This window comes from Mesocricetus auratus, unplaced genomic scaffold (assembly GCF_017639785.1).
Source record: "Mesocricetus auratus isolate SY011 unplaced genomic scaffold, BCM_Maur_2.0 Super-Scaffold_6731, whole genome shotgun sequence".
NCBI lineage: Eukaryota > Metazoa > Chordata > Mammalia > Rodentia > Cricetidae > Mesocricetus > Mesocricetus auratus.
Window position 1 is genome coordinate 2,921,620 of NW_024429185.1, and position 26,035 is coordinate 2,947,654.

At 51.4% G+C, this 26,035-nt stretch overlaps 1 protein-coding gene across 1 annotated transcript in view; it reads left to right on the forward strand.

Annotated features, from left to right (window-relative positions):
* The window catches only part of Med26 (mediator complex subunit 26), a 39,577-nt gene that overhangs the window by 10,563 nt on the left and 2,979 nt on the right, over positions 1-26,035 (forward strand). The window contains exon 2 of the mRNA XM_005087088.4: positions 25,840-25,914. Coding sequence (XP_005087145.1) covers positions 25,840-25,914 — 75 coding nt within the window. The remainder of the gene's footprint in view (positions 1-25,839; positions 25,915-26,035) is intronic.

A 26,035-nucleotide genomic window follows, 5' to 3' on the forward strand; every position in this document is an offset into this window, starting at 1 on the left:
GGGAGCTGGAGCTAACTGGTACCACTGCTGTCACTGGTTTTAAAAAGGAGATGAGTTCCCACTGACAACTGGTGGCCGCCTGGGAAGAACCTAGAGCTGACTTGTCAGGAATGGGGTGTTGAGTATCCCGTCCAGGTGGCAAAGCCTGGGTCAAACTTTCCCTCCTTCCAAGGCTGAGTCATCATTGTAGTTTGCATTAAAGTTAAGGCAGGAGGAGGGGAGGGAATTGCATTTTATGTTGCCCTCAGGGTCGCTCTCTCTCTCTCTCTCTCTCTCTCTCTCTCTCTCTCTCTCTCTCTCTCTCTCTCTCTCTCTCTGTCTCTCTCTGTCTCTCTGTCTCTCTCTCTGTCTCTCTCTCTCTCTCTCTCGTGTGTGTGTGTGTGTGTGTGTGTGTGTGTGTGTGTGTGTGTGTGTGAGTGTGTGTGTGTTGCCCAAGCATGGTCAGATACCATTCATGTGGTAGCAAGAACAGCAGCTTCTCCTGGACCAGGCCAGGCAGTTGTGTGGACTGTTTTGTCTCCAGTGTGGGGGAGCTTCTGAAGGAGCATCTGCCCTGGCATGGGGGGGGTGTGTAAGAAAGTGCCAGTGCCCACAAGAAGTTTCCAGAAGAAACAGGGCAGTAGGTGCCCCAGGGGAATCATGAAGGTGGAGAGTGCAGGACCAACAGGTTGGCCACCCTACCCTGGTCGGGGCTGGGATTAGGAAACCACACCCTGGTGCATTTGGCTGGTTATGCTTACATGGGTTGTTGCTGTGGAGGGTGGGGGCTCACATTGTACTAGTCCTTCCAGGAATTAGGGACATGGCCTGGTGCCTGTCTCAGATGTGGTTTCTATCCCACCAGACAGGGAATGTCAAGTGGCGTTGTCTGCTTTGTAGAATGAGCCATCCGTGGGCACTGGAGTTCCTGCTGCATTTGTCACTTGGTAATGCCTTCCCGGATTGCTGCATTGTGTCTGTCTGTCCATCATGGTGCATGCATGCAGCCTTCTTACTACGCTGGCATCCCCTCTGTGTGCATTCCCTTCTGGGGTACCCACTGTCCCTTACCCACTATTTTGGCTTTACCAGCACCATTTGAGCCCTCACCTGACTTCAGAGTTCTCCTCTTGTGCTGTTGGTGTTCTTCCTGGACACCCCATATCCAAGCAGTCAAGTAGGTGCTCCTTCACCTCAGCCATGGGTGTGCTGAGCTGCGTTCTTTGGTGCTGTGATTTACCATTCTAGGCCACCTGAAATGATCCTGGACTCCTGTATTCCAGAAGGCTGGATCTTGGGACTTCTAGAATAGCCAGTCACAAGACCCTGTATCTCTCCTTTTGGTTAGTCTCAGAGCCAGTTACTACAAACCCGGATTGGGACGTTTACTTGGGAACCCTCTGCTGACTGCAGAGGCTGCTTAGCTCCTTGGGTGGCATATGATGAAAACAGTCTATCTCTGGTGACTTGACCACACTGTTTGCCTTCCACCTGGGAAGCTTAGGTCCTCAGCCTTGTCTTCTCAGGGATGTAGGCACCACTGCCTATGGAGGCCGTTACACTGGAATGCAGTGTCCTTTGCCTTGGGTGCTAACATGCTAATAGATCACAGGTGACAAGGCAGTGGCCATCCAGCTCCACTGCCATCCAGTCCAGCATCTTGATCTAGCCAGTCCTAGGACTCCATCTTCCTGGCATAAGGCCCTGTGCAAAATGCAGCTCTCTGTTGGTGGCGTTGGCGTACGTAGGTAGGGGGGGCATAAGATGCTTGCTGCTGGGTCAGGCTGCTCAGTGAGCTGTCTGCTCCCCCTTGGAGCTGGCTTTTCAGACCCTCAACAATGGAGTCAGGGCAGAATTGGTGAGTGCTCTGGGTCCTTGGCTCTGACTCAGGCCTCAGCTGGTAGATCAGCTCCTGCGCACTGTGACTGAAGCTGACGGGAGTGGGCTAGGTTTGGGGTGGGAATTAAGATTTCATGCGGCCTGGGCACGGCACGTACTTGGCAGTGTGGGGGTTGCAGTGGCATGACTTGGCAGGCCCTTTGAAGGATCCACCACCTTGGTTCCTCCTACAGCTGGTTCATCTGACCTGTGTGTGTCACCCACTCTCACTCAGTGTTGAGGTTGTGCACGCTGCTGGGCAGAGCCTGATATGTTAAACTCTTCGGAAGTACATGAGTACAGGTTCTCGGTCATCTCAGTTGCTTTCTAGAGATCTTGGGGTGAGTGTCTTAATGCTTCCAACCTGTGTGCTATGGGACTAGTGTCACCCTGTGGGGTCTGAGGTGTGATGGTGTGACAGTGCCTGGCTTCTGTTTAGTCATCCTGCTAGTGACAGATGTACTGTCTCCCCCCGTCCCATGAGGGAAGGGGGTCAGAGACTTGTTTGCAGAGGTCAGGCAGCTAGAAGGAGTCAAGGCAGGACCCTGACCGTGTCTGTGCCAGTAGACTTGCAGAATGGACTTCTATTCCCAAGTCTCCCACATCCATCCTGTAACTGCTCTCATTTTCTTAGGCAGGCCTGCAGGATGTAGACCATGCTGGCCTGGAGGTGGTGTCACTGCTGTCTCAGCCTTCTGAGTGCCGGGAGGGAGAGTGGGAAGTGTTAGCAGACACCACACTCTGCTTTGTGCTGAGAAGCTGCTTAAGGGTGGGCTCCCTCCATGTGCTCACTTGTGCTAGGCAGGCCACCTTCAGATAAGACTAAGGCTGCTGAGACTCTGCAGCTGACTGCCTTGGGGCTGGGAGCCTGCTCTCGTCAGGAGGCACAGCTGCCCACACAGAGAGGCACCCAGGACATCAGTGCCCCAGCTGCATAGATACTTCTGCGGCCTTGAGCACTTAGGCTTCTGTGGTGCAGAGAGAGAGTCTGCTGTCCCCTTTAGCCAAATGTGGTTTCTTTGGTGTCACAGGAGCTCCTGAGTTGGTCACCTGCAGCCTGTGGGGTCTTGTGAAGAGAATCTTAGTCTTTAAATATGTGATGATGATGGAGTTTGATGAAATCCTCCGAGACTGTCCCTGTACCCCACCCTGATAAAGGAAGATGCATAGGAAGAAAGAACATTTAGTATGCAAGAAATAGTTGGTTCAGCCTGGGTTGGATCTCTCCAACCCTTAGAGCTGTGCCCTTTGGCCAAATTACGTCAGATGTGTGTGCATCACCAGGTCTATGTAAAAGGAAGGGCAGGCTTGTCCTGTCAGTAGTTCCCTAGATAGGAGCTGAAGCAGGGACAGGATCACTCCCCAGGAAGAAGAGAGTAGGCAGCTGGCTAGTTCCCACAGGTGCTCTGCTGGCTTGCTTAAAGACAGTCTTTAGGAGTGCCAATGACCATGCCCAGCTCCACACACTGAAGACACCAGGGAGGAGGGAAGACACTGACTTCCAGAAGGAAGAGGTGACTCTTCATCACTGTCTTTTTTTGTTTTCACACAGAGTAGCCCGTGATGGCCTAAAACCCATGATCCTCCTGCCTGAGCCTCCTGCTTGTGCTACTGCACCAGGCAAGGCACGTTGCTTTGGAAAATGGGCACATTCAGGTTGCAGACAGCAGATCAAAACAGAAATGTGGGGCGGAAGGTTTTAGGAAGTAGTACCCTCCCTGTGTGGAGAAGGTATTAAGAGTCAGCAATTGAAGAAGCCAAGGACAGAGAAACGTTGGCATCATTGATACCCAGAAAGCATACTCTTCAGACACATGGGAAGAATGGGGTTGGCAGGCAGGCTAAGACTGGACTGTCCATGCTGTTTAGCATTTCCTAGACACCCTGCCTGTGGCAGAGCCACTGTCATTCTTTTGAAAATGTAGGCAACAAGAGCCATCCCTATGCTTTGGCCCTTTGATCCCATAGTTTTACTTGTGGAAATGTATTCACTGTAGTAGCAGTGTTAGTAGGGCAGCAGGATAATGATGCTGTGGCTGTGTTCATTGGTGTGTGGGAGAAGCTGGAGCAGTGAGGCCTAGCGTAGGGCTTCCAATCCCAGCGCACATGTTTGAGTGACAGAGCAAGGACAGTCAGTGCTTAGCCTCCACAGCAGTGCTTCTCAGCCGCCACGGACTCAAGGTGACCTCTCACAGGAGCTGCATAGCGATATTTACATTATGATTCCTAACAGTAGCAACAGAATACCTTTGTGGTTGGTGGTCACCACAGCATGAGGAACCACCCAGATTAAAGGATTGCAGCATTAGAAAGGTCCTCAAACTGCTGTATTGGGGACTGACCAGAGAGTGCAGTGAGCAGTATTGACAATTTTTTTGGTTATTGTTTTGTATTTTTAGACACAGTTTTGCTAGTTTTATATCAGTTTGACACAAATTGAAGTCATCTGAAAGGAGGAAACTTCACTTAAGAAAATGTTTGCATGGGTGGTGGCGGCAGTGGCGTACGCCTTTAGTCCCAGCACTCGGGAGGCAGAGGCGGGCGATCTCTTGAGTTCGAAGACAGCTTAGGCTACACAGAGGAGTGGAGGAGTGGGGAGCTTCCACAAGATATGTCTGTAGGCAAGCATTTAAAGCATTTCTTTTTTTTTTATTTTTTTTTAAAGATTTTATTTATTTATTACATACACAGTGCTCCGCCCACATCCCCACAGAGGGCACCAGATTGAATTATAGATGGTTGTGAGCCACCATGTGGTTGCCGGGAATTGAACTCAGGACCTCTGGAAGAGCAGCCAGTGCTCTCAACCTCTGAGCCATCTCCCCCGCCCTTAAAGCATTTCTTAATTAGTGATTGATGGGGGAGGCCCAGCCCATTGTGGTCCTGGGTCCTGTAAGAAAGCAGGCTGAGCCAGCCAGTAGGCAACACTGCTCCGTGGACTCTGCATCAGCTTCTGCCTACAGGTTCTGCTCTGTGTGAGCTCCTGTCCCGACTGCCTTCCATGATGGACGACAATGGAAGTGCAAAACAGTAAACCCTTTCATCTTCTACTTGCTTTTGGTAACTGTGTTTCCTCATCACAACAGAAACCCTAACTAGGACATGGTCTCTGTGGCTCAGGCTGTCCTGGAACTTACTGTATAGACCAGTGGGCCTCTCTCTCCTGAGTGCTGGGATTGAAGGCATGCCCCATCACCCTGGCTGAGGTTTTGTTTTCTGTTTTAAAGAAGATTGTGTCCATAAAGAGTACTTTTTTGTGTGTATTAAGATGTGGCTTTGGGAGGCAGAGGCAGGTGGATCTTTGTGCGTTCAAGGCCAACCTGGTCTACAGAGCTAATACCGGGACAGCTAGAGCTGTTTACACAGAGAAACTGTGTCTCGAAAACCCAAAAGAGAAAAAAATAAAGAAAAAGAAAATGTGGCTTTGATGATGCTGTAGAAAATATTACTCAAACAAGAATAAGATTTAGAAACTTCTTAGTTAACATTGGAAATTTTGTTGGAGCTGGGCATGGTAGTGCACACCTTAATCCCAGAGGTGGGCTGGATCTGAGCTCCAGGTCAGCCTAGTCTATGTAGTGAGACCCTGTTCCTCAGAGTGAGTGAGTGAGTGAGTGAGTGAGTGAGTGAGTGAGTGAGTGAGTGAGAGAGAGAGAGAGAGAGACAGAGAGACAGAGAGAGACAGAGACAGAGAGAGACAGAGAGAGACAGAGAGAGACAGAGAGAGTTGGCATGTAGATCTAGATCCTTCTGTCTTCATTTGTATGAATTTGAAATATAATTGTGCAAATGGATTTTAATTTCATTCTGACTTATTTGAAGTATTTCAAAACAAGCACTCATTCATGCATTGTGGTGTCAGCATAGCAGTAGTAAATTCTTCAGAGAAACCCACTGGACAAAGTGTGTCATGTCTGTGCCTGGTCATCTCCTGTTGATTCCAGAGCTGTGGGTACCAAATAGAGGGACACTGAAGTTTCTTACATAAAATTCCTAGTCTGCACATAACTACAAATACCCACATTTAATTGATTTATTTAAGTATGTATTTGGAGCTTTGAAACAGGCTGGCCTTGAACTTCTGATACTCCTTCCTTAGCCCCCAAGTGCTGTGGTAACTTAGGTATTTGTCACTGTGGCTAGCCATATATGTTCTGAATCATCTCAGAGTGACTTGTATGTAGTACAGGCTCAACAATATGTGCTTGGTTGCTGTGCTGTTTTGTGGGGAAATGGTTGGCAAGGTGCCCATCTAACTTCTCCCTAGACACACAGTGCAAGAGAGAACTGATCTGCAAGTTGTTCTCTGACTGACACACATGCATACATGCACATAGAGTATACACATACACGCTCAGACATGTACATACATGTGAAGGAACAGGCACCCAGCTTCATTCACAAGTACAGTGTTAGGGCTTTTACAGACTCCAGAGCTCATAGGTGTAGCCCCTGTTAACCCTGTGTCCGCTTGTGTCCTGGATTCCCACCAGTGCCTGGCTTCAAGTCCTAAGTGAGTCTAGGAAGAGCTGCCTGCTCCACACGATTTGCTCCAAATGTATGCGTAAGAGCCCACAGAAACCACGATGGGATAAATGAAACTGACAAGAAGTGGTGTTTAGAGTTTCATTTTAAGTTTGTGCAAGTTAGTTGATAGAAATTCCCAAGGTTCTTGAGCAGCGAGCATCCTTCCTGGCTTGGGTGTCTGAGGGTCCTCACCATGCTGAAGAGCACGAGCTTAGTGTGTGCAGGTGGAGAGCTGGCTGCCCTGCTGCTGCCCTGGCTCTCTAGCTGGGTGCAGGGTGCAGGACAGTGCCTGCTCTCGCAGCTGGCTTCTGGAATGTTTCTCTCCTTGGTCCTTCACTGCATTCATTGTAGACTGAGTTGGGGCACAGGGTTGTTCTCAACCTCAACACGAATGGTATGTTTTGGTTTTCATCATTGTCGCTGAACACTCAGGTCTGTGCCCACCTGTTAGCACTGTGCCGGGTAAAACCCGGGTGGCTTTGGACTTGTACCTACAGATGGCTTTCCTCCATGTTGAGCAGGTACCTCCCGTTGGGAAGCCAGTAGCTTATCTCCTGGCCACTTCACCAGGTGACTGACCTCACCACTGGGCTACTCAGGGTTAACTGGGCCTCAGAATGCCATGTGTTCCCTTGCTCTCCGAGTGAGGAAACCCTGCATCGCTAGGTTGCTTTGTGCCAACAACATGGGTTTCTTTTTCTGGTTAGTCAAGTGCCCGGCAACCATGCTCCTTCCTGACCTTGCCCATCTGAAGGTGGCCCAGACCAGTGGCTCTGAATCCACCTGCCTCTGCCTCAGAGTGCTGGGATTAAAGGCGTGCACCATTGCCTGGGCCAGTCTGGTGTATGGAGTCTCAGGACTTTGTCTCAAAAACAAACAAACAAACTACAGAACTAATTCCAAGCTAGGGTTGTGTTTTAGTTTGATTTTCTTTGTTGTAATGAAGACAGTGACCAAAAGCAGTTTGGGGAGGAGGTGATTATTTGTCACCAGGAGAAGCCAAGATAGAACCTGCTGCTTACTGGCATATGTGTTCCTCCTGGCCTGCTCAGTTTGCTTTCTTACATAGCCCATCCATCTGTCCAGGGGTGTTGCTGCCCACAGTGGGCTAGACCCACCCACATCAATCACCAATCAAGGAAATAACCTGTAGACTTGCCCACAGGTCAGTCTGATGGGGGCTTTTTTTTTTTTTGAGGTTCCCTCTAGCTTGTTATGTCAAGTTTATTAAAAAACTTAACATAGACTGGGTCAGGCAGTGGTGGTGCACACCTTAAATCCCAGCGCTAGGGAGGCAGAGGCAGAGGGATCTCTGTGAGTTCCAGACCAGCCTGGTTTACAGAGTGAATTCCAGCACAGCCAAGGCTACACAGACAAGCCCTGTCTCAAAACCATACCAAACAAAAAACTATCATACTCAGCCTGTATCCAACACTGAAGCTGCTAGGGCTAGAAGGTTACTTGAACCCAGGAGTTTAGTGCCAGCCTGGCCAACACCGTGAGTCCCTGCCCAGAGCATACATTCTGGCATTCAGGACAGTCATTCTCCAGCTAGCTCACGTCCCATGGCGTGTCAAACTCATGGGTCTTGTGGCTTCCTCCTATAGATACTCTGATAGGCACAAGGGCCACTCTCCTGGAATAGTTTCGTGGGGCTTACTGACAGCTGGGTCTCCTGTGTACTAAAAATGCCTGGGAGAGGATTCCACAGTAACAGATTTGCAGGGGAAGCTATTGTGAGTGTCCCTTGCAGGCAGGGTGGGTGGCCTTCACAGCTCTACTTAGAGCTGTGCCTGCAGGATGTGCACTGGGAACTTTGGGTTCTCAATATCACTGGGTCAGAGATCCTCTGTGCCTTAGTCAGGCAGCCACTCTCAGGTATGGGAAGGAACTCAGAGGCTGAGCTGTTGTGGCTCCAGGCCTGCCAGACCAAGACTGGGGACCTGGAGAGAATGCCTGCCCAAGTCCCCAGACATCAAGGCAACTGCCATTAGGTGATTGTTGTATATGTGTGTGGAGAATTGTGACTAGGTCACAATAGGCTGAGGTCTACTGCCTAGGAACTTGTACAGCTCCTCCTGGGTTCTGGAGTGCTTACACGCCACTGTTAGACTGGCCCTGAGCTGATGTTTCCATGACTTTCCAGGTCAATGGATGGGGCAACCCACACGCTCTCAGGAAAGTGACTTGCTCAGGAGGTAGTGCTTTGTGTCAGGGTTCAGGGCCTAGCACCCTTTTCTTTTGATTGCCTCCTGTTTGTGGGCCATGTGAACCCATCACATGTAGTTCCCTGTGCAAAAGAGCAAAGAGCCTAGAAATGACTTGGGGGACCACTCAAGGTATAAAGGTTAGGACCCTTTACAAGCTCAGGCACTGATGCTTAAGTAGGATCTCATACCTGGCTAACTTTGTGTGTCTAACTTGGGATAAAATATACATGCCACGTATGAAACCATTGCAGGTGTGTTTACTTATTGAGTTGATTCCACTGTCTGGGCTGACCATGTTCTGTCCATCAGTGTATATAGATGCTGGCCACATCTGTATGTTGGCAATTGTGGATAGTCCACTGTGAGTGGAGATGTGATTGTGTTGTTTGATCCAGGTTCTTACTTCCAGTTCTGTAGGCAGCATGTTAGTTACTTCTCTATTGCTAAGATAAAAACAAGGCTAAGGCAACTTCTCCAAACCAGATGGTTAAGAGTCTGACCCCCAATGATCTGGGTGTGGTGGCGTACACCTTTATACCCAGTACTTGGGGATGCAGAGGCAGGTGGATCTCTGTGAGTTTGAGGAGGCTAGCCTGGTCTACAGTTCCAAGTTTTAGGACAGCCAGGGCTACACAGAAGAAACCCTGCATCAGAAAACCAGGGGGAAGGGACTGGAGAGACAGCTCAGCAGTTAAGAGCACTGGCTGGCTGGTCTTCCAGGGGACCTGGATTCAAGTCCCAGCACCCACTTGGTGGCTCACAACTGTCTGTAACTCCAGTTCAAGGGGATCCCATAGCTTTACACAGACATACTTTCAGGCACAGAATGATCAGACCTGTCACAATAGCCTGCTTGTCACTTTTCTGTTGCTGTGATTAAACACGGTGACCAAGGCAACTTACAAAAGGAAGCTTATTCAGGCTTATGGTTTCAGAGGATTAGCGTCCATGATAGTAGAGCAGAGGGAGCAGCTGTGGCTGGAGAGGTTGAAGGCTCACATTTTAAACTATACGCAAGGCCAAGCGGGGTGTCCTGGCTGCCCTGGAACTCCTACGATAGACCAGGCTAGCTAGCATCGAACTCACAGATCTGCTAGACTCAGCAAAGTCACTTTTAAACTTACCCAAAAAGTGCCACCAATTGGGGGCCAAGTATTCAAATGCCGGAAACTGTAGGGAACAACTCATTCAGATCGGTATAGACTGTGTGCCCAGAAATGGCTTGTTGCTTTTGACTTGCATCTTGGAAAGATCTTAGGGAGATGGAGGATGTTGGACAGGGGGAGTGTGGCATCTCAGGGAGAGGGCACACTAGAGAGTGCCCACCTGAGGCCCTGTTCAGTGGTGGCCAATGGGGGAAGTTCCAAGCAGCATACTTTATTACTGGAAGCGGCCTGAACACAGGCAAGTAGGAGGGCTCTGCCCGTTTGGTGGCATTTCTGTGCCTTGTAAAGACTGTGCAGTCTTTGTTGGTCAATAATACTCTGGTGTCCCTCATTCTCTGAGCAGCTTGGATTCAGCCTCATTTAGTGAGAGACCAAATACACCATCAGAAACAGCTGGCATGTACTGACATGGGGTCCCTCAGTTGGGGGTGGCGGTGACCAAGTCACCCTGCTCCATTCGTATATTTGCAGCCTCTTAGCAGCCTGTGTGGTATGTGTTCTGTGACCTGTGCTTGAACCTCCCTCCTGCTTACCCCCTGGCCCCTTCCTGCCCCTATCATCCTTCCCCAAAGCTAGCTGTGCTGTCTGTCTGGCATTCTCTGCTAGGCAGCCAGAGTGAGCTATTTAAAACTGCAGACTTAACCTGTCACTTCTCAGGCACAGCATAGCCCTGGGTTTCTCCCTAGACCCTGAATCCCACCTACCATGGTGCTCTTGCCTGCCCTGCCACCCTCGCTGAGCGCGACTCCCCTTCCTGATCAGCCTGTAAACTCCTACTTTGGCTTCAGCTCTCAGACTCCCTTTGTTGCCCCTCATGGGAGGCCCCCAAACACCCCACGCCTCCCATCCCTGCCTCCCATCCCTGCCTCCCATCCCTGCCTCCCATCCCTGCCTCCCATCCCTGCCTCCCATCCCTGCCTCCCATCCCTGCCTCCCATCCCTGCCTCCCATCCCTGCCGTGCCTGTCTGTAATGTTTGAAGTGCTTTTAATCAGGCGTCTCACCCTTTGAGGTCAGCAGTGAGCTGTGCTTCAAGACCATAGGCTGTGTTGCTGAGAACGGGAGCTGAGCAGTCAAACAAGAGTCAGTGCCTGGCCACCAGACCGCCTGTGCCCCAACCCCAGCTGTGTGTGCCCAGCCAGATAGGTCAGGTGACCTCTCAGTCCCTGGTTGGCTATTTGTAAGTTCATGGAGGAAATACTTAATAGTAAAGTAGTGCCTGCTTCCACAGGACCCCAGAGGCCTCTCAGCGCATGCTTGGACAGTGTAGAGGTGTTAGACAAGGTAGTGTTGGAGCCATTGGCAAGAGGCAGGGACCTGGGGAGTTAGGTTAGAAAGAAGTTTCTGGGGTTGGTGATGTGGCTTGAACAGAAGGTGTGGGGCCACTGTGCGTTTTAAGGAACCTGGAGGATAGCTGTTAACTCTGAGAGAGAGGCCAGGCTTCTTTGCACCAGCTGTGTGTCGTCTGGGTAGAGGTGCATCTGACCAGACGCAGGGTCATGGCTGGAGGCAGGATGGGTTGCTACTGAAGACGCACGGGAGCGAGGTCCCAAGGTGCCAGGGAGGGGAAGGCTCTTGTTGTCTTGGGCTGGCTGCTCTAAGGGCTGCTGTGCTCGCTGCTGTAAGTGTCAGCATACAGAGTGCGCTTCTCTGTATTGGGCAGCTGAGGGCAGGAAGAAGTTAGTTGCTGTGTTGGGTGATTTAGTCTTGTGCTTTGATGGGGGAATGTGTGCTCCAGGGCAGAGTGACACTATCTCTGTGGTCCTCAGATTCCTCCAGCTAGGGAAGAGAATAGTCCAGTAGGGCTTTGTTTAACCAGCCTGGTGATGCGGTAAAGAGCCTTTGAGGGGCATTGCTGGGTTCGACTGGGGGAGCCAGGGAAATTGCATGTTCTTGGACTGCTTCTCAGAGAGGACGGGAGTTGCAGCCTGGCTCACCACATCTGCCCTACTGTGAATTCTTGAGGGACCCAGCTTCCTCAGGATCAGATGAATTCTGGTCCTCTGTCACATGCACTGGCACACCACAGGCTCTGTGTCCCTCTTATTCTTTACTTCAGCTCTGTCTTCTACCTTCCTCCTTACTTATGTCTCTGTGTGCCCTGGAGCACTCTGCTTGTCCCCACCAGCAAGCAGCAAGGGACACTGTGAGGCAGGGCTGTTCCTCTCTGTGGGAAGTCCCCAAGAAACCATGGAGCAGTTAAATGAGAACTCAGAGGACAGGAAGGCAGCAGGACCTCAGGGTGCCAGCCTGGGCTACTTATACTTGCAAGACACTGACAGTGTCATGAAGCAGGGGTTGTGTGGGTGTCTAACCAGAGGGAGGCAAGGCCTGCACTGCCACCCTCCTGTACTCGAGGTTAGTTAGATTCAGAACCTGGTTTCTGGTCTCCTAGTGAATTATTACATTATTTCCCTTTTTACATTATGGAGGGGGGGAGAACGAGAGAGCGTGTGCGTGTGTGTATTGGCAACTTTTGGGAGTTCGTTTGTTTACCGTCTGGGTGTGGAATTCAGATCCTCAGGCATGCGTGGTAAATGCTGTATCTGCTGGCTTTTAGTGACTGAGTTTCTCTGTGTAGTCCTGGCAGTCCTAGAACTTGCTTTCTAGACCAGGCTGGTCTCCAACTCAGAGATCTGTCTGCCTCTCCCTCTTGAGTGCTGGGATTAAAAGTGTGCACCTTGTTGGTTGAGTCTTATCTTCAGTATTACCTGTTGTGGAGGACAGTGGTGGTGTCTGCTCCCTTCCAGGAGGAGGTGCCAAACAGCTGACTTTGTTGGACATGTGCCACATGGCTCATGCTAGGCAGAGTGGGAAGTGGGGGACCCAGCCATGCTTTCCAGTGGCAATCACAGTTCTCAGTCATCAGGCCGCGGTTTCCATACAGATTCCTGAAATCACCCACCTGTCCTGGAGAAGGGTCCAGGCCCTTCCATCATCTTAGTTGTTTGGCAGACTCACCTGGTCTTGCTGTTAGCTCTGCTGCCTTGACTTTGTGATGAGGAAGGCCAGGCTCTCCAGAGCAAGGTGTAGGGCAGGTCTGAACAACCTTTGGGTTAGTCTGCCTCATGACTTGTTTGCAGATTTGGGGCTGTAGCATAGAGTGCCACGGATGAGGGCCACAGGCAAAGGAGGGTAAGCAGATGGGAAGGGACAGCGAGCTATGGAGTCCCATTCCAGGCCTCCTTTAACAAGCACAAAGGAGACTCATTTAGGCCTTGTTATCCCCTTTCCTTTAAGAGAGAGCCTGCTAGTCTGCCCCAGACTCTGGGACATCTCCACACTGCGCCATCATGTCCCTGAAGGACATAGCAATGGCACACAAGGCCCCAAGTTTGGGCAGGTGGCAAAGCCTCACTTTCCTTTCTGACTCTGTAGAGGAAGGGCCCCTGGGTCTGTCCTAAGGGAAAACTGAGGGAAAGAAGGAAGCGTGAAGGCTCGCTTTTCAGTACTGGCTGAGGGCTGTGGTGAAACAGTACTGGCTGAGGGCTGTGGTGAAACGGGCCAAACGCTGGAGCAGGAGACACACTGAGGGTTGGTTATCTCCCTGCAGGGGAGGGGGAGGGAGAGTCAGTGTGTACGGTGAAAGTGAGATGCTTAGGACACATGGTGAGAAATGATTACAGCGCCTGTACCAGAACACAGGTGACTTGGTTCCCTACCCAGCATGGCCTTTGAAGTTAGGCCTGATACTGGTCTCTGCATAGACGATACTTTATACTAACACACCCAAGTTATTGCAGGGTATCTTGTCTTGGGCATTTGATGACAAGGACCCCATCACCACAGGGCTTTTTGGCCGTGGCGGGTTCTTGGGTTAGTTGTGCAGCCCTAACCATGCTGGGCATGTAATTGGCTCTGCAGAACAGAGCGCTAGTGTGACCCCTTAGTCCAGCAGGGGCTGGAGCACCCAGCCCGGTCCTCGTTCACCAAAGGCTGCTCAGTGCCATTGGACTCACAGTGCCACGTGGCCTGCTGGTGTGTCCTCACTCTAACCCCTGGGTGGCACAGGTTTCTCTGTTCATTGCCTTGAGCCCTTTCTGTCACCAAGTTCCCACAGTGACTGTGATGTTCAGTCTGCCCATGCTCCAATGCCCGGCTTTGTGCTTCCCTCCTTATATAATGCTTTGGAATCAGCTCACGGTTTCCAAGAAGGTAGACTGAAGAGCACTTTTGTGGTTCTAGCACCTTCCAGGACCACTGCTTTGAAAATGAAGACTCCCAAAAGCCAGTCGGTCTTGCTGAGAAAGTGTGGCTTGAAAGAGTAATAACCATACACCACTAGCCAGGGTCGTCCCTGCCACCCCTCATGAGCAGCATTGTACAAGACAAAGTGTGCTGTTAGACACGGACTTGATGTATGCAGGGTTCAGCCTGTCCTAGAAAGAGAGACCCCAAACATTTGTAGTCTTGGAGTAAACATGACACCCAGTAGAATCTCTACCGCTGGGACCCTGCTGTGTGTCATTGTGACTGGCACATTTTGAAGTGGAAGTAAGAAAACCTAGGTCCCTGCACTCCATGGGTGTGTGTGTGTGTGTGTGTGTGTGTGTGTGTGTGTGTGTGTGTGTGTGTGTGTGTGTGTGTGTGTTCATCCCTGAAGGCTCTGTGTGTCCTCTTCCTGGAATGAGGAGGTAGTGTGCTGGCTTTGCCATGGGCCCAACCTGGGGGATCTGCTACTGTTAAAACGACCATGACTTCATCCTGTTGGCATCTGACAGAGGTCACTGGGGGGCCAGTGTTGGGGAATTTGTTTTCTTCTTGATGCTTATGAGCAGTGGCTCTGTACCATGCCTCATGCTGGTTTGTGATGGACATCACAGGTCAGTGACCCACCCTGAGACTTGACAGAAGTGCAGCAGGCTGCGTGTGGCATGTCTGTGCCATTGTTTGAGCCTGTGTCATCTTAAAGTTGGGGTATGTAGTGATGTTGCAAGGCAGTGGTTGGTGAGGCCATTGGCTGGATGTTAGGAAATGCCCTCATCTTGTGTTACGGCCTATGGTGCCACCCACAGGAACTACCGGCATCCCTGCTGGAACCTAGGCAAATGCTCTTAGAAGTGCTGGGAGGAGGGCAGGGGGCTAGGTAGGAGAAGGGGGGCACCCTTTTGGCCTAGGGCTTTGGAACTGAGTTGATGAGGCTGTGGGTGTGCTACAGTTGTGAGCAATACTAGGAGATAAGCAGCTCCCTGCCACATGGGAGTGAGTGAGTTTGGCTGCCAAGTATGCAGGCTTGAGTGAGGGCCTGTGTTTGCAAGGAGCCATAGTTTCTGACTGGGCACTACTAGCTGGTGATGGCCCCTCTCCTGTCACACCCTGCCTCCTCTGGTGGACTCAGACTGACTTGACCAGAGCAGTCTCTTGTGGAGGGCTTGTGAACTTGAGCTCTGTACCCTCCCTGTGAGTTTAGGGTTGTCATGGAGATACTGTGAGGTTGAAACAGGAGCCCTCAACCTACTGTTGAGCACAGGCTGGTGCTGGGTCTGGGACCTTTCTCAGAGCTCGTGTTCCTGCCCTTGGGGGCATGTGAACCCCTAGAGGGCCCTATTAAACAAGTCTCCAAATGACGCTTGGAGATGCAGACTGCACCCAGGGTGGGGCAGTGTGCCAGGCTCTCCCGCTTCTCTGTCTCGGTGCTGCAACACTTGCTGCAGGTGCTGTGAGGGGAGTCACTGATGTTTGTCTGGAGTTAGAGCTGCTCTGCCTTTTCTGGAATGTGGAGACACCACAGACAGGCTAGAAAGTAGGTCTCCTGGCTGTGACACTCCTGCCCTCCTGAGGACCAAGCCCTACCTGACCCAGGGTCGTCCTTTCCCATTCTGCTGTGGACATATGTCTGTGGATGTGCTAGGTTCCAGAGAGAGGAGTTGGTGCTGATCTGTGCCTGATGGGCTCTGATGTGAAAGTGGGTGTTATTCTGTGTCTTTGTGTCAATCCTTAGGAGTCACCTGGGGTTCTAGGCTCAGCTGTTGTCCTCATTTCACTGGAGAGACAGAGCAGAGCCAGGGGACCATTTCTTCTGGCATCAGGTATGCTTCCTCCTGCTTTGGCCTCACTGCTCCTAGTTTTTATGCACTTTGCGATACCTTACCCCCAGTTTTTCACTCTATTAAACTATAATTAATATACAATAAGCTATGCATTTGAAGTCTATAACGTTTAATAAATTTGACCGTATTGCGTGCGTGCGTGTTTGGTGGCCCCTGGGTTGATCTTCCAAGGTGATTTTTACCACTATATTCTGACCAGGAGTGTAGGAAAGGCCCTAACCCCCGGGGTGTGGTGGCGCCTGTCAGTGCTCCCAGGTGTGGAGCAAACAAGATCAGGAGTTTGAGGTCATCTAGATGAGTGAAAGAAAAGAAAGGGCGGTGGTGGCGCACACCTTTAATCCCAGGACTCAGGAGGCACCTGAGGCAGAGGCAGGGGGATCTCTGTGAGGCCAGCCTGGTCTGCAGAGTCAGTTCTTGGACAGGTTCCAGAGCCACAGAGAAACCCTATCTTAAAAAAACAAACAAACAAAAGAAAGGTTGGACCTTTTAATTTTAGTTGTTCAAGGAATATGTAGTGATTTCTCATGGGAAATTTCCTTTGCATTTCCTAATGACTGAAGTTGCTCTCCTCTGCGTCTGCTCTTTGTGTCTTCCGGGGTGAAAGTCTGAAGGGGCTTATCATCTGTCAGCTGGCCACCCACCTCATTTAATTGTCTGATTATTGAATTAGAGGGTTCTTGGTACTGTTTTCGTTGGTTTCTGTGGTATGTACATGTGTGCATGTGCATATGTGTGCATGCAACTCAGCGTGTTCGTGTGTTTAAGTCAGAATCAGTAGTAGTGGGTCTTGTACTGTGTGTGTTCTAGGGACTGACAGCAGGTTGTCAGACTGGGGGTCAGGGAGTCTCTGAAACTGCATGTGAGCTTCAGAACCAGCTTGCTGATTTCTTCAGAAATCTGCTTAAATTGGCATTGACCTTGAGTTGACTGTCCGATTACTTTTTGGAGAGCAGAGTTTTGTGATGCAGAGGTGTCAGCACTGACTGATGTCTGCTTTATTTTCTCAGCTGTGTTTACAAGCTTTCAGTGGTGAGGTTTTTACATGTAGTGAAATCCATCTGTATGTATTTATCTTGATAATTCTTAAAGAATTAAATTGAACGTTTATTTTGTGCATGTGTGTGGAGACTCCAGGACACCTGGAGGAGTCTGTTCTCTCCTGGATGTGGGGATTCAACTGTCAGGCTTACTCATCTCTTGGACCCTTCATATTCATTTGCTGTTGTCAGTAGGGATTGGCCTGTGGCCCTGCTGATATGCCCCAAGACCTTCCCAAAGACTAACATGTACTCGGGGTGTGACATTCTCCCCTCCTTCCTGTTTGGAAGGCCTCTTCTGTCTTTTTCTTGCCTAATTGCACTGGCCACGACCTCCTGTCAGAGCTGAGCAGAAGTGACCACCCATTTCTTGTACTGCTGTCAGGTAGGAGACAAGTGTAGTCTTGCTGTAGCAAGGCAGGGTCTCTATTGCCGGTAGCTGCTTTGCTGCCCATGCTGTCTGCCGTGGTTTGGCCTTTCCCTTTGGCCTGACTCTCCCCGCTCACCCTGCTTTTCAGATGATGACCACCTGCCCCGTCGCCTCCCCTCTGCTCTCCCTTTCCTTGCTTGTTCACACAAGTGCCCTGACCTTACTGGTGAGACACTTGATAGCGCGGAGGCAGGAACGTGCCAACTATACAGGGCTAGGAGGAGAGGTTGGTCATCCTATCCTGGTGTATGGAGACGCATGTCCTGCTGGATGTAGCTGCGGGTGCTTGGTCCCTGAGCACTGCCTGCCTGTCCCCAAGTAATACAGCTTATTTCTAGGAGGTGACAGAGGGAGCTGCCAAGAGAGCTCCTTGTGTGGTATCTTTAAAGTGCTTTTGTGTCACTTCCTGCTCTGACCCCAGCAGGTGTGGGTGGACATGTGAACTGTGTAGTGTACTCTGTGTTCAGGTAGACAGGGTTTTGTTGACAATGTTCAGACCTCAGTACATGGGGTGGAGGCTGCACCCTTCCATCTTCATAAGATATGTGGCCATCTAGACTGCAGGGTTCACACAGAATAGCTTACCTTCAGTTTTTGTTTGTTTATTTTTGAGACAAGGCCTCATTGTAGCATTGGGTAACCTGGAACTTGCTATGTAGACCAGGCTGGCCTCAAAGTCATAGCGATCCACCTGCCTCTGCCTCCCTTGGGAATTATTTAATGTGTATAAATGTTTTGCTCACACGTGTCTGTGTACCGTGTACATAGTTGTCCTCCGAGGTCAGAAGACGGCATTGGAGCCTCTTGAATGCTTATGGATGGTTGTGAGCCACCATGTGGGTGCTGGAAAACAGAGCCCTGGGCTTCTGCAAGAACACTGCTCTTAACTGCTGAGCCATCTCTCCAGTTGGTGATGTATTTTTGTTTGTTTTTTAGCACTCCTCACCTCCATAATTTAGAGATGGGTCTTTCTGTAGTCTCTTGAGTGTGGGATGACAGGCATGTCACACCTCAGTAAGCTAACAAGCTGTGTTGGGGTTTGTGCATGTCAGGCCAATGTGTACACAATGCATGTGGGGATGAGAGAGAGCCACCTTTATTATGATTATTATGATTATTCTCATTTTTGAGGCAGTGTGTCTCTTTAGCCTGGAACTTGCCAAGTAGACTTGACTGGCTGGCCAGTGAGCCCCAGGGACCTGCTGTATCCCACCTCTATCGCTGGTATCGCAAGCACACACCTCACACACAAGTCATGAATTCTCTCCCTGACGCCCAAGTAGGCTATTTGGAACAACTTTTTGTTTTTTTGAGACCAGCTTTCTGTGTAACAGCCCTGGCTATCCTGGAACTCACTCTGTAGACCAGGCTGGCCTAGAACTCACAGAGATCTGCCTGACTCTGCCTCCTGAGTGCTGGAATTAAAGGTGTGTGCCATCACCTGTCTCGAAGCAAAACTTTTTTTTCTTTATTGGCTGCCTCCACCTCCTCCAGCAAATCGTATCAGCATGTGCCACCACAACCAGCGAAGCAAGTTTTTAAGGTACAAACCTGTCAAAAAAAAAAGTACAAGCTGTAAAAGTCATTTACATAACTAATACTTATTTATGTGTATGATGTGTGAGCTGCCCTGGAGGCCAGGCCTGGTTCCTGTGGGTACAGCAGCCCAAGTAAATACACAGCATGTTGTCTGTGGTTTCCTAGGCTCGTGGGAGAGGAACTGGCCTCAGGTGGGTGCTTTGTCCGGCTTTGGGCTGGTGCAGGATGCCAGGTGACTTCTACCATCTGCTCCTTATCAGCCAGGTGTATTGACAGCCTCAGTGCCTGTGCTTGGCCAGCTCTGGAGCCTGCTTCCTAACAATTCCTGGAAAGTTGACTCGCTCTTGTTTGAGATCTGCCTTCTGTACAAGGTGCGGACCAAGTACTGTGCTCCCTCCACTGCTCTTGGGCCATTTCCAAGCTCCTGGAGCTGGTGTTCTTAGCAGAGAGAGAGGCCAGGTAGAGGAGCCCCACCCAGCCTGCTTTCCTCAGACGCTTGGTCACCAGGACCCTTCTGGGAGGATTGATGGCAGAGACAGAAAGCTCTGTCTGGCTTGCAAGCTTTCCAGGTGCATGGGTGGCGCAGTGGCAAACTCATAGATGGCATTTGCAGCAGCTCAGTGTCTGGAGAGTGTGCTTCTCTGTTCCTGACCAAGGCCAAAGGGGAGGGACAGTTTGTAGGCACCATGAAGACAGATCTGCCTCCCTTGATAGCTTCTGTTGCTGAAGAAGTTAGCTCTGCATGCAGATAGCAGCATATGCCACTGTTCCAAGCTCTGGACTTCCTCTTCCTGGAGTGCTTGATGGCCTCCAATGAGTGGTCTGCATGCTGCCTGCACTTCCTTGTCTCCTGGGTTAAGTTGTGGCATGTGGTGGCATGCTCTGTCAGTGCTCTTGCTTGCTTCAGGGCATGCAGGGCCACTTAGACGGTGACTGGCTACTTAGGTGCTGGCTATTACTTGGAGAGCAGATGGGAAAGGCTTTTATAACTGCTGGCAGCATTTGTGGGGCTCTGCCCCGGCATCCTTTTTCTGAGAAGCTGTGAGTGGGAAACCTGGTCTCTATGAGTTTGAGGCACCCACTAGGTCCTAATGGAGAAAGCTGCCCTAACTAGGCACCCAGGAGCTCACATGATGCGGCACTGGGGACGTGCACCCCTACAGTAGGCTCCCTGGCTTACCCAGGTATAGGCCAAGGAAGAGCATGTCCTGCGGCACCCCCCTCTTCTCGGTGTCCTTAGTGTTAGCTGGGGGACACCGTGCCAGGCTCAGCAGGGACTGCACACTGAAGGCTCACAGATTGCCTACTTCTGGGTGCCATCTGTGGTGTGTTTAGTTTGGAAGGCGCAGCTCACTTGCTGATCAACACTTTCGGAGTTCAGTGGGCTTTAAATTTTGTCTAGACAATTCTTCATTAAAAGACAAAGGAAAACAAAGCCACCTAAAAAGCACAGACACGGTGTATTAGTTTTCAAGGGATGTTGGACCTGCCAAGGCTACTGGGCAGGTCCTGAGGCATTTGCTATACAGATGTGACTGTTAGGGGCTGCTGGCAGGCGGTGCCTAGGGGCACTGGCCAGATGGTGAGGCACTAGGCCACCAGCAGGTTCTTATGCTATCACTGTATACGTCAGCTTAGGGATGCCATTGGCCATGAACGGTACTGGGATCTACCTGGTCCTAGCTAGTTCTTGAATAGCCCTTGAGAAAAGGCTAATGAATGACACAGCACTGAGATTGAGACCATCTGGAGGGTTTTCACGCGGCTTCTGTGCTTGTGCAGGTTGGAGTGAGTACATCTCAGGGTGCTAGCACACTAGCTGGATGTACCCTACCCCACTCAGGAAAGCAGGTTGTGCATGGTGTGCAGAACCTATGCCAGGTCAGTAGGAAGTCAGAGTTTTCTGCCTTCTGTGGTCCATGTGGATTCCCTGCCTCTCATGGAGTCTGTTTCCTCACTGTAAAATGAAGCGGTACAATTCTTGGGTCCCATTAGTGTCAGTGCCTCTGGGGTATAATGGCAGCTGCCAGCATTGAGGATTTTGGGAGAGAGAAGGAGTGGTGCGCTGACCCGTGGGGACACTGGAACCCTCAGTCTTGGTGTCTCAGTTCCCTGTTGCAGCTTGTGGCTGGTAATTCCCCATGGGTAGTCTCTTCTCAGGTCCAAGGGTTTACCAGCACAGTCCTGGAGTAGGAATTGATGGTACTGTTCTACTCACAGAATCAAGACTCACCATGAGGCCCAGTTTCTCCTGCTGGGCTTCATTTTAACAAGGACTCCAAGCCTTTGCTTGGGATGGAGTTTGAGAAGATGGTCTGGTCTTCTGGAGAGGCCGGAGTGTGACCACAGAATGGCCTTCCACTTTCTGCTGCTCTCCTGAGGACGGAGGGGAGCAACTGGCAGGAGGCGGAGCTGGGCAGGCAGCACTCTCCAGGACAAGGTGGCTTGCACACCCCTCCATAGTGTTGCTCCCCCACCGCCAACCTTGGCGTCCTCCACCTGCCTCATGTACTACATGACAGTAATATTTGCAATCCCTTTGCCTTTGGGTCATAAATGAAGGCTTATTTCGTGCTGGCCAGCAGCCCAAGGCTGTACAGGTACCCTTACTACACTTGCCCTGCAGGCCTCTCCCTGCACACAGAAGGAAGTTCTTGAGTTGGTTGCCACCCCCCTTGGGACTCTTGTGTGGGTCCTGCTAGAGAGATGAAGGAGAGCCGCCTGGAGTTGAGCCCTGGTGAACTGTCAGAGTACTTAACTCCTGGGAATACAGTACTTTGTGGCTCAGGTCTGTTCTTGAGTAGCGCAGGAGCTTCAGGGTTCTATGAAGTGCTCTTGGGAGTCTCCACAGATGGATGGCCTTGTAGCCCGAGTTCACTTAGCCTGGAGGCCTTGGCAGGTAAACACTCATTGTACCTCCACCTCCCGGAGTTTACTAGAGTCAGAGAGACTAGCATTAAAGTAGAGGGAGTGCTCACTGCTTCTGATGGGTGCCCCTTGCTGTTTCTGGTGCTCAGCAGTGCAGGACCCGGGGTTTTCTGCCTGGCTGGCTTCTCTTTCTCAGACTCACACATAAGGTGACCTCTAGGTGTAATGGGTTTGCCTAGCAGAAATAATGAGTCAGCGTAGGCTGTAGTCTCATGGGGAATGAAGGTGAGGGCCTTTCTTCATCCTTGTTCTTGTGGCTTAGGTTCCTGCCTGATATACTAAGTATATGCCCCTTCCTGTTATCATGACAAAATGCCTAATACAATCAGTTTAACAGGAGGAAAGTGTTTTGTTGCATGGACAACACAGGGTTACCACCTGCTTACCTGGTGCCCCTACAGACCACTGCAAATGATGGGAAGGGAGGAGGAGGCAGGCTTGGGCACACTGCCTGCTAAGGAAATACAGATTGGTCTGTGTCTATCCATCTGATGAGCAAGTGCATGGGTTAAGGCCTGGTGCCTGCTCTCCTGATTTGGCAAGGAGCTTGGGAGTATTTGGGCACTGGGAATGAGTCCCAAAGGGAGAAAGAACAAGGGTATTCCTGACAGCAGCTGTAAATGACCCTCAGCTCTGTGGGCTCTGTGGGTTACGGGCTCTGTGGGCTACGGGCTCTGTGGGCTACGGGCTCTGTGGGCTACGGGCTCTGTGGGCTACGGGCTCTGTGGGCTACGGGCTCTGTGGGCTCTACGGGCTCTGTGGGCTCTACGGGCTCTGTGGGCTCTACGGGCTCTGTGGGCTCTACGGGCTCTGTGGGCTCTGCGGGCTCTGTGGGCTCTGCGGGCTCTGTGGGCTCTACGGGCTCTGTGGGCTCTACGGGCTCTGTGGGCTACGGGCTCTGTGGGCTCTGTGGGCTACGGGCTCTGTGGGCTACGGGCTCTGTGGGCTACGGGCTCTGTGGGCTCTGTGGGCTCTGTGGGCTACGGGCTCTGTGGGCTCTACGGGCTCTGTGGGCTCTGTGGGCTACGGGCTCTGTGGGCTACATACCTACCTGAAGCTGTCCTTCAGAGCACTGCCAGGGGCTCCCCAGGCAGTATCAGAACATTATCCGTGAGGTGACTGGATGAGTGTTGACACACAGGTACAGGGGACAACCAAGGAAACCCAGGTGGTCTTTTATGGTGGCTGTCAGTGGATTAGCCCTGACAGCCCTGTCCTAGTAGAGAGCACCTGAGCCACCTGCCAGCCCACATCACTCCTCCCTCCCTGGCATGTTAGCCCACTCTGGTCACTGCTGTGATACCTGGTCCACTTGTGCTGGCTCCAGAGTGTCACCCCCGTGAGAACCTTGTAAGTATGGCAAGCAGTTCCTCAGTTGAGTGGCCTACAGCTGCAGGTGGACATAGAGGACAAGGCATTTTCTTCAGGACCTCCTGGAAACTCACACTGGTAAGGAGGCCCCCTCAGGCAGGGCAGAGCCATGGGACACTGAGCACTTAGGCAGCCCCTTAGTCTCGATTCGTGCAGCCCCAGTAGGCACAGCTCAGCATTTCTTGGTACTTTCTGATACACCAGCCCAACACCTGGTTCCCCTAGGTGTTCTGTCCCCTCCTCTATCTGGGAGCAAGATGGTATCTGTCCAAGGACAAGGACGCTCTGTGCTGCCAGGCTAGTGAGGCTTAGGCAGATTCCTCTGTGCAAGGACTGCTGATCAGGAGTGTGGAGGGACCTAGGGCTCTAAATATACCGGGGTGAGGTCACTGGGTGCAGATGAAGCGAGCAGGCACAAGAGCCCAGTGGTACGGAGATCCCAAGACCATGCAACTCTTGCATGGGACCCCAACCTATCCATGTCAAAGGTGAGCACAGGAGCCATCTCTAGGCCACCCACCCCTGGAGCAACAGAGCTGATGTTGTAACAGCCATCTGGATGTTTACAGACCTAGCCACATATGAAATACCACAAGTAGAGGCCTTTGTTCTCCAAGGAGGGGACTGGCTTGTCAACAGAGGAAGACCTTGTGAAAGGTGGGGGAGAGTGTAAGGGCTGCTGCCCTCTCTGTGGTCCCTACAGCTTCTCTCCCAGGAGTCAGAGCCCTTAGGAAAGGAGGCATGGTGGCTACCTCCTGATCTGAGAACCAGCCTGGGCCCCTAGTAACTCACCTGGCAGACAGGTGTGGACTGGAGACAGGAGCGATTCTGGGTTTCCCATGTGAGCCAGGGAACTGATGTGTTTGGGATTCTAGGGCTGCCATTGAAGGTGGAGGGAGGACTGGAAGCCCAGGGACATGGTGTCCCTGAAGCTAGGAACAGTATTAAGGTGACAGCAGGTAATAAATAGGGATCTGGACCTGTATGATGAGTAGGGAATGGATCTTCCCCAAGAGTCTGCAGCATGGAGGCAGTTGACTGGCCCCAGGCTGTGGGTGGACAAGGTAGTCAAAGCATGCTAGGGCTCAGCCAGCAACCAGGGCAGGCAGCAGAGACTGATACTACAGCCCTGCAGGTTGCTCTTCTGCTCTCTGGGTTGCTTGTGGTGTGCCACGTGGAGCAGCCTCCTGGGGCTAGCTGACACTCCTCCACTAAGTAGCAGAGCCGCTGCTAGGCACCCAGAAACGGTCTATAGGTGTGAACTGCAGCCTCATTGTGATGACAAGAGGACCAAGTCACCCTCAGCATCGATAGGAGGCCATGTAGAGAGACTTCAGGGGTTCTGGCCTGGCCTGATGAGTGTGCGCACCTGGATCTACCTGGGATGTGCTTTTTCCTTGTGATCCAGGTGATGTCATGCTGCCAGTGTGTGGCACAGGAAGGATGGAGGGGCTTGGGACTGTGGCCAGCCAGTGTGCCTACCATGGCACTACCACCCATGGAGTTATTCAGTCTGCAGGTGGGTTACCCACCAGGTAGGATTGTATGTGTCCTGATAAGTGTTTAAGCACACAGAAGCTCTTCTTTTTCATAGGGAAGTTTGTCACTAGTTTTCTTTGACAGTTGGTGCTCTGGACTCGTCAGGAGCCCCATAGTTGCAGATGCTCTCCTGCATCTTTTTGGAGCTTGATTTTACCTTGCTATTTAGGTCTGGGGTTCACTGAAGTTGTTTTCCATGCGCACGAGTGTGTGGAGCACTTGTGCACACGTGCATAAGGAGGTTGATGCTGGGATCATCACTCACTCCTCCACCTGCTCACTGAGATGAGGCATGTTCTCTGAATCGAGCCTGGAGCTCACCAGCACAGCTAGTCTTACTATCCACAGCTGGAATTACAGATGGGCTGCCCTGCCACCTGGCAGGCCCATGGGTTCAGTCCTTATGTGTCACAGAAGTCTTCCCACTGACCATCTCCTTAGCCCCTCTGAGGAAGCTCCATGTTTGTCACGTTAGCTGGTGTCTGCTTTCTGGGTACACTGAGACTGTCTGACCTCTCTCCATCTCCTCTCCCCGTGCTGTGTGACGATGTCCAGTCCCATCGGTCACAGCCTTTTGGTTCTACCATCTCTGGAATGATAGTCACGGCACCTGCCCTGTGAGCCTGTGGTGACTAAACAAGTCATTGGTGGATGCAGGGCTGGCTCAGAGTGTGATCCCAAACAGGAACCTGTGGATTGTTAGGCTCCCGTCGCCATGGCCACGAAGCTCGGAGCTAGTGCTGCCCTTGCCTCTAGTGCACAGAGCCTCCCAGTGCCGCCTTTCACGTCCTTGGGGCTGCACTGCTGCTCAGGCGTGGTGCCAGGGACCCTCATTGTGGCCATGTGACAAACGTCTTATGTTTGTGACACCCTGCTTCATCAGGTTGACTGCTTTATTGTGCCATCTTGTTTCCTGTGGGGCTTTGTGTGTTATATATGGTATCTTCTCCAGCCCCTGCTCAGGGGCTTTTCAGTAAAGATGTCTGTCAGACCAGGGGCAGCTCTCTTCCTGACACCTGATGGCAGTGGGTGGCTGAGTGTGTGCATATGGGCAATGGTAAACCCTTGGGAGATGGTGATAATGGGGGCTTTGGTGGTGCCCAGTGCTGGCACCTTAAAAGGCCCTGCGCTGCTGGGCTTTCTGTGGGAGCCCTAAGCTGATGGTAACGTGGTTCTTTTTCTTCAGATCCGGAACATGGTTACAGTATTGGAAGTGATCTCCAGTCTGGAGAGATACCCCATCACCAAAGAGGCACTAGAGGTAAGAGCTCAACTTTGGCAGAACGGGAGGTGAGGTAGCCCCCAGCCAGCTTCTTCCTGTGGCTTAGGCTTTTGGAGTCCTTCAGGGGACCCAGTGGGCAGTGTGTCCAGGATGTTGTCTT